The 8,677-nt window shown below is 32.4% G+C and overlaps 1 protein-coding gene across 1 annotated transcript; it reads right to left on the minus strand.

Moving 5' to 3' along the window:
• Positions 1–308: 308 nt before the first annotated feature.
• Positions 309–2,972, minus strand: LOC111877689 (AT-hook motif nuclear-localized protein 1). The gene is made up of 5 exons (XM_023874204.2): positions 2,105–2,972; positions 1,483–1,550; positions 1,179–1,310; positions 940–1,101; positions 309–851 (listed from the first exon to the last, which is right to left on the minus strand). Exons 1-5 carry the CDS (start codon positions 2,502–2,504, stop codon positions 579–581), a joined length of 1,035 nt encoding a protein of 344 aa, XP_023729972.1. The 5' UTR covers positions 2,505–2,972; the 3' UTR covers positions 309–578.
• Positions 2,973–8,677: the final 5,705 nt, after the last annotated feature.

Consider the following 8,677-nt stretch of genomic DNA (forward strand, 5'->3'; position numbering starts at 1 on the left):
CAAATTGAAAACTTTTTAAACCCTATCCAATGTTTTTTAAATACCACAGGGACCAAAATTGCAGTTTTGTCTTCCTAAAACTACAAGGGTTTTATAAGATATAACAATTTTAGGAGCTTTTAGCTTTTAATTTATATGTAATTTTACCATTTTAAAAATTAAGTATAACTTTTGCGGAATTAGTAATATAAATAAAAGTTATGGCTGCAAGCTAGTTTTTTCAAACTGACATTTCAACTGATTTCCATGTAAAGGAGGATTCGATTGGAGCATTGCAACCATTTCTTCTCTATCTTATATCACTTCAATTCTCCAAAATAAAATACATTGAGTAGTTGAAACCAATCTTATACAATAATTCAAGTTAGAAATATGAATGAACTCCAAATCACCTAAACACGACACAGAAGAAGCTGATGAACTACTCGACTGATCTAAATAACTACAGCTGTGAAAGTAAAGTAACATATCCTCCTTTCACCTTGACTCATTCTTTTACATGCAAACAAACGAGACAAAACACAAAGACCTTAATGGCCTCTGCAATTACCAAACTACCCACCCTCGTAACACCCTAACTATCCATGGAGACTCACGTTGATGTCAGTTGTATTTCTCTTCACCTCAGTCTCAGGGGCATTATAGGCAGACCAACTATCCCCTCGAAACGTAGTCGGTGGTGATGACAAGTTGTTCTGCTTCACTGTCTCCTCTGTTTGAGCGGCTGGTGCCGGAATCACGGCGGCAGGTGGTGGTGCCGGTGGTGCAGGTGTCGCCGTCTCTGGTTTTGACTTCTTGGTTGTCTTCTGTTCCATCGGCTGATTTCCCGCCAAAAAACTTGCTACCACAATCTGAGAGAGGAGAGAGAAAGGATTTATTGGAATGAAAGAATGTGATTTAATTTATATTTATAAAACTAAAACATAAAAATGAAGTGACCTGAACAGGAGTGGCGGCTACGAGTAGGCCTGCAACACCACCACCAACAACCCGGCCATCTGGGCTTGCTAAAGAAACACTCATCCCACCGGATCGGTTTCTTATTCCTCCGCTTTCAGATGGCATAAAAGAACCAGCTAACGAAAGTATCTCAAAACGACCCTATGATTTTTCACATAAAATATCAAAACTTGTAATATTGTAAATATGTAATTAAGATACTGATTCATGGCACCTACCTCGTAAGTCAAAGTACCACCAGAAGAGTCAGGTTGCCGAAGGGTAACACTCGAAATAACACCATTTGCTGACAGAATGCATATTGCCCGAGGCCCTTGTTGAGAGAATGATATAACCTTCATCGTCACATCCTAATCAACCAATTCCAATTCCAAAATTTATGAAACCAACCAATACCATGTCCAAAATATAAATGGGTCCCATTTACAATTAGTAAGTAAGTACACCATATTTAATTTTTAAAATGGGACCAAAATTAGTGAACAAACGAGATCGTATGTTCACTTTGACTTTGACTTTTACCTCTCCGGCATTGACATTAATGATATGAGGTGTAAAATTAGCTCCAACCGAAGAAGGAAACCAGTCGCCTGTGGGAAATTAACAAACTGGATCATTATTTTGGATCTGGCGTATAAGAGAATTAGTAAGAAGAATAGTGAGTTTTTTTCTTTTTCTTTTTCTTTTTTTTTTTTTTAAAAATCAAACAGTAGAAACATGAAAGATGACCACTTCCAGTTTCAGCCAACAACCAAACCCCACAAGATAATAAAAGCAAAGTCTTGATCTTTACACGTCTAGCTAAATATAGATTCATCAATTCTCGGTTTGACCCTCTTCACTGTTGTTTCTACTTTCTACTTATATATATGGGTTTCAAACATATAAGCAACAATACTAGAAACGTGAGATCAAGATTCTTAAAAGACACAACTTGCAGACAAGAAACTTAAAAGAGCTATCCATATCCTATGTCCATGGTGGATGGGTATCTTGGTCCCACATCTCTGATCAAACTACTTAAAAAGTTGAAATTTATCCTATTAGATATGCAAGTATGACAGCAAAAATTAAATCTTGAAAACTTTTTTTTTTAAAAAAAGTTTCGATTTTTATCAAGAAATAGATGAATCTGTTGCGTTACCTAAGCTTTCCATCCTAATCTTGGATGAATGTTTCTCGGCGGAGGGTAGCCGGATTTTGCCTTTTTTCCCGGATGAGAAGTCGATCACCGGTGAAGAACCAGCAGATGAGATGGGTTTTGGAGATAAAGTTTGATTCACGGACCCATCTGGTGCGTACTTTCTTGGTCTGCCTCGTTTCTTCTTCATAGACAAGGGCATCACACCTAACGGCGGAGGCACCGCCGTCGACTGGGGAGAGATAGCCACCAGTGTTGTGACAGCTGTTGATACAGTGGTGGTGATTTGGCTCGGAGGTTCGGTTCGTGGAGATATATGATACTCCGACGGAGCATCTGATCCAACCACGGTAACACCAGTACTGTTTATCCCTACTTCCCTCCCTTCCATTTCCAAATTCATCAAAAAATTATATGTATATACTTTTTTTTTGCCAAATTTGGATTGTACTCAAGACAAATCCCGTTGATTTCTTAAAAATGAGAACAAGAAAGAAACACAGAAAATCCAAATCAGAAGAACATAAAACCAAAAACCCAGATAATTCAATCAGATATAAAACATAAAATGCATGAAAAAAATTAAAGCAAAGAAAATCCTGGAAATCTTTATATTAAAGAAAGATCAAACATGAAGAAACAGTGACTATTCATTTAATTTTTTTGCCACAAAACGAGAAGCTTTGAGTAGATTTAAGCAGAGGGAAAGTTGTTTAAATGAGGATGATGATCAAAAAAATAAAAATAAAAAGTTTGAGTAATAATGGGTTGATCATAAAAAGAGATTGAAATTGTAATTTTCTTTTCTGTAATAAGAAAATGAGGAAATTGAGGTGTTTTTAGGCGTGAAGCTATATTGGGTTGTTAACTTTTTTGAGGATTGTATGTATTACAAATATAAAAGAAAATTTAGTAAAAACGGAAAAAAGAAATTATTTAATGTTGGGCTCTTTAATTATCAATATTAAAGTAGAAGAAATTATGTATTTTGGTTAAGAAATGGTTGAAGTCCGGTGAAAATAAAAACTAAAATTATAATATTATAGTTGGGAAAAGTGAAATTAGGTTGCCAAGCTTTTTTCTTTTATATATATATATATATATATATATATATATATATATATATATATATATATATATATATATATATATATATATATATATATATATATATATATATATATATATATATATATATATATATATATATAATATTTTTTATTTTTATTTTTTTTAACATCCAAAATATATGGTATATATATAGTAGGTTATAACCTATGAAAACCATGAATGATATGTTTATAATTATTATAGACAAAAAAGAATATTGTTAATAAAATTTAGAACATTGAAGCATAACCAATAGCCATCATTCTTCATAGGTCATATAGTTCATGAAATTGTTATAATTGCATAACTTTTTTAGAATACAATGTTACATGGAATAAGACAAAATAAAAGTACGGAATAAGACAAAATAAAAGTAGGATGCTAAATATTAGAAAGTGCATTGATATTATGAGCTTGAAGTTATAACATGTAACATTAGAATTCTATATATGTAACATTAGAATTCTAGAGGTGCTGATCGGCATATGGACGCCTATTTTGTGGAAGTGTTTTATGGAAGGAAGAAGATGAATGGGAGTCGGTGTTAGGATAGGGTGGTGGGACCCAATGATTTTTTTATTATAAATAAATATTTACTAGTTATTTAAACTATGAGGAAAAAATATAGCAAGGGTAAAATTGTCTTTTCATGTTTGTCAGGGACTATAATCGAAAGAAAAAACAAACTAGAGGGATGGTCCAAGTTCAAAAAAAAACGTTAGGGGCCAAACTTGCAATTTTGACCAAACCATATGAACGATTTCAGTAATTACTCTCTCTCTCTCTCTCTCTCTCTCTCTCTCTCTATATATATATATATATATATATATATATATATATATATATATATATATATATGAGAGCAGGAAGATTTTATGAATGAAATAAATACGTTTCTAACCATATATTTCGAATGTTAAAAAAAAATAAAAAAAAAAAATAAAATTATATTTTTAAAAACTTTTTATTTTAAAATAAAACTAAAGATAATAAACAAAATAAATCACCATCCATTTATAATATTCTATATATCCTAATATTATGTGTACATATATGTGATATTACATACAACAATCCATATATATATATATATATATATATATATATATATATATATATATATATATATATATATATATATATATATATATATATATATATATATATGGAAAAAGGGAATATACATTACAACCTCACCTAAGCTTAGGTACTAAACATCTTGAAAATACATTGTTTTACTATATAAAGATTACGGTTAATGGATTCACGATTAATACTTCAAGATGTAAATTCAAGATCGATACAATAGGGTTTAGGGTTTAGAGTTTAGGGTTTAGGGTTTAGGGTTTAAGGTTTAGGTTTATATTTAGGGTTTAGGGTTTAGGGTTTAAGGTTTAGGTTTATATTTAGGGTTTAGGGTTTAGGTTTATGTTTAGGGTTTAGGGTTAGGGTTTAGGGTTTATGGTTTAGGGTTTAGTGTTTAGATTTAGGGTTTAGTGTTTAGCTTTAGTGTTTAGGGTTTAAATTTAGGGTTTAGGTTTAAGTTTAGGGTTTAGTAATATTCACTTGAATGAAGTAATAAACGATAATTAAGGAAAGAAAACGGAGATGATAAAACGATAATGAAATAAAGAAATGTTATGGAGAATGATATATTTACCAAGTGAAACCAAACCGGGTATATTTAGCATGTTAAAACGACATATTTGAGAGGTTTAGTACCTAAGCTTAGGTGGAGCTATAATGTATATTCCCTATCCTATATATATATATATATATATATATATATATATATATATATATATATATATATATATATATAAGCAGGAAGATTTTATGAAAGAAATAAATATGTTTCTAACCATATATTTCGAATGTTAAAAAAAGATAAAATTAAAAAATAAAATTATATTTTTAAAAACTTTTTATTTTAAAATAAAACTAAAGATAATAAACAAAATAAATCACCATGCATTTATAATATTCTATATATCCTAATATTATGTGTACATATATGTGATATTACATCAATAATCCATATGCGCAATATTCTATGAGAATATTACACATGATATATTTTTATAAGTAATATTCTATATTTTCTATGCATATGATGTTATTCCTTCAAGTGTTTTCTGGGGCATAGATAGATTCAGAAGTACTTTATGAGTGAAAGGTTTTAAAACACTAACAAATAATCTATGAAAGCAAAATCATATAATAATTCAGTTGTATGTTCAAACTAAAACCTACAAAGATTTTATGTTCATACACTTATTGCAACTACAAGAAATATGAGTATTACATACCTCTTTGTTAGCCAAATATCTCCTTTTTTGCAATCTTCTTCTTGCAACTTTGATTAGATGGTAAGGATCCAAACCAAAATCTCTTTAATTGAATTGCACCAAAGATCCAATCAATAAAACAACACATTGGAAAGGGGAGGAAATCGCCAAACAAAAACCTTAAGTGTTTGTGTTAATTTGCATCCCCAATTAGGGAAGCAATAGGGAGAAGGACGATTTTAAGGAAAAAGGAATAAGCATCAAAGGTTTGATCCCTAATTGGACTGTTCCAATTAATTTAACATTTTAATTACCTAACATCCAGTCCCTATAATTAATGAATTCCAAATTAGCTTATAATTAATTCCAAATTAGCTTTTATTTAATTTATTATAAGATGACAAACTAATAAACTAATTTCCCTCAATTTCCTTTTGTCATTTAATTGCTCAATTGGGTCTTAAGTGTAACTCAAAATGACCCTACTATCTTTAAGAATATTACTAATAATTATGACATTGGACACTATTTCCAACAGTCTCCACTTCGACAAGTCATCAACTATATGAGGTTTAATACTTTCAAATAATCAACAGAAAGTGTGTCATCTAATACAAATGTCAAACTCTGATTAAAAATAAGAGACAATCCTTAAATAATATATCGAATATTCCTTCGTTCCACACGATATCTGTATGAACATGAGACATGAAAAATGGTCAATCTTAGTGTTCAAGATTATGTCTCCCGATAAAGATTTACGACGAACACATCAAACTACTGAATTGATCATATCAATTTAGTCAGGGCTCAGCCAACCACTTAGATGTCGACACCAAATCATAGAGGGGCCTATAGTTAGTTTTTATCATGTTATGGCAAAAGGAACAAATAAGTTTTGACTATATAGTTTATGTTTACTCATCATGTCATACATGGACATACTATGTATTACTGTCACTTACAGACATCGTTGGAGTATGTCCATGTCATACATGGACATACTATGAGACTCGAATCATTATGTACAGTTCTTCACTAGGACTGGAACATTGATCTTTTTTCAATTAATGTCATGTTGCATGTAGGTCCCGCCCTGATGGTGGTCGACTCGGCGACCACCGTCGATCCACGACTCTAAGGGGCCAAAAAATTCTTAGGCTATATATATATATATATATATATATATATATATATATATATATATATAATATATATATTGTGTGTGTGTGTACATATATATATATGTATATATATATATATATATATATATATATATATATATATATTGTAACATCTGGTTTTGAGAAGTTCGAGATTCGGGAATTATGGGCATTAATCAATCAAGCTAGGGCCCTGGACTTCAAAGTGTTTAGGTTCTAGGCCCATTCGGTAGTGGATTATATATAGGTTGTGCAAGCTAAGCTTTCGGTTCGTACTTTGGAACCCAAGGGTATAATGGTAAAAGTGATGCTTCAGGTCTTTTAATGAATTAAGGATTCAAGTTCAGATGATTTTAAGTCAAAGGAAATTAGATGATATTGTAAAGTTTCTCATTACCTTTCCAAGCATATCAAGAACGCCAAAATCGAAGTTGGTACAAAGAAGCTATCGCCTTCGGAAGTTTAAATGGGTAAGGGGATGGGTGTACAAGGTATGTACGCTGGGTGTACTTGGTCGTGTGGATGGCGATGGTTTAACCTGGTACGTTGGGCATACCATGATTACATTGGGTGTACGTAACCCAGACTCAAAACCTAATATTTGGGTCTTGGACCCTATTTAAAGACCTTAACATATTTTAGCCCCTTATTACCTTCAGCCTCCATCCCCTCTAACCCTAATTTCGAAATCCTATCTCCATTTGTGAGATCCTTAAGTTTGTGAGATTTTTGGAGTGTTCTTGGTGTATCTTGGAGAATAAAGAGCTTATTGGAGATGTGTTGGTTGCATTGGAGCTTGTAGATTCATACCTTGTTTACCTTGATCTTTCTTCTGGGGATATAAAACTTTAATCTTTATGGTTCTTTTTGTAGATCTAGTTTTGGGTTATTTTTCCATGTTTTGGTCCCATGGTTTTGGTTCTTGTGAGTATAAGCTACTCCAGAGCTTAAGGGTGTCATTTCTTGTTAGATCTGAGGTTCATGTAGCATAAAAATCGGATCTTAATGAGTATAATTCTTCCATGCATGAGCTAGTGGCCTTTTGATGAAGTTATGGATTTAGGGTTTTGGTTTGGACACCATTAAGCCATGCAAAGTCATAAAGTCAGGAACTTTACGACTTAGGACGTCCCAAAAGAATCATATCTAAAAGTTAGACATTTTGTCTTAAAGCATTAAGAGCTAAAATGGAGTTTTTAGGCTTCAACACCGTACGTCGGGCGTACTGGGGTGGTATGCAGGGTGTACGCACGAAGGTGCCATAATGGTCCATTTTTGGGCCTTTGGTCTTTTAGGATTTGGGCCATGAGTTGTTGGGTCAGATATGGAAAGGGTAAAATGGTCTTTTACCATTGGTATAATAGAATATGGGAAATTGCCTTAATTATTGATTAGGGATAATTTGGATGTGTTCAGTGTGAGGAGCACGATAGTAGTAGCACGTGTGATTTGGTTATTTCTAGATCGAGGTGAGTTTCCTCATTGCACCTGTGCGCCAAAGGCACCAATGTCGAACCACTAAGATATATTATGATAGGATGCTAGTTGTCTTTGTGACTCTTGCATTTGTATATTGGGCTAGGCTCATGGTATGTCGGGCTAGGCCCATGATATGATGACTTAGGCCTATTTGTATGTTGGGTTGGGCCTACTGATTAGGAAGGGATAGGCCCATTATAATGGATTGTACCCAATGTGAGGGTTATGCCTAAGGATATATATGGTGTGTGGTATTTTGAGGAACTCACTAAGCGTTGTGCTTATAGGTTTATGGTTATGGTTTCAGATACTTCTAGTTCGAAAGGGAAGGGCCCAACGTGACTGTACAACCTCACCTAGAGTTTAATTATGCGTGACTGTTTATGATTTTTACTATGATGTTTAAATAATATATGCATTTTGATTGGTTTTGGAAAAACTCGTTTGTATTGCTTAATGATTTAAAAATGAAAATTTTTCCTTGGATTTTTTGGACATTACATCATTCGGTTTACTAGGAATACATGTAGTTTTGA

Source organism: Lactuca sativa, chromosome 3 (assembly GCF_002870075.4).
Source record: "Lactuca sativa cultivar Salinas chromosome 3, Lsat_Salinas_v11, whole genome shotgun sequence".
Taxonomy (NCBI): domain Eukaryota; kingdom Viridiplantae; phylum Streptophyta; class Magnoliopsida; order Asterales; family Asteraceae; genus Lactuca; species Lactuca sativa.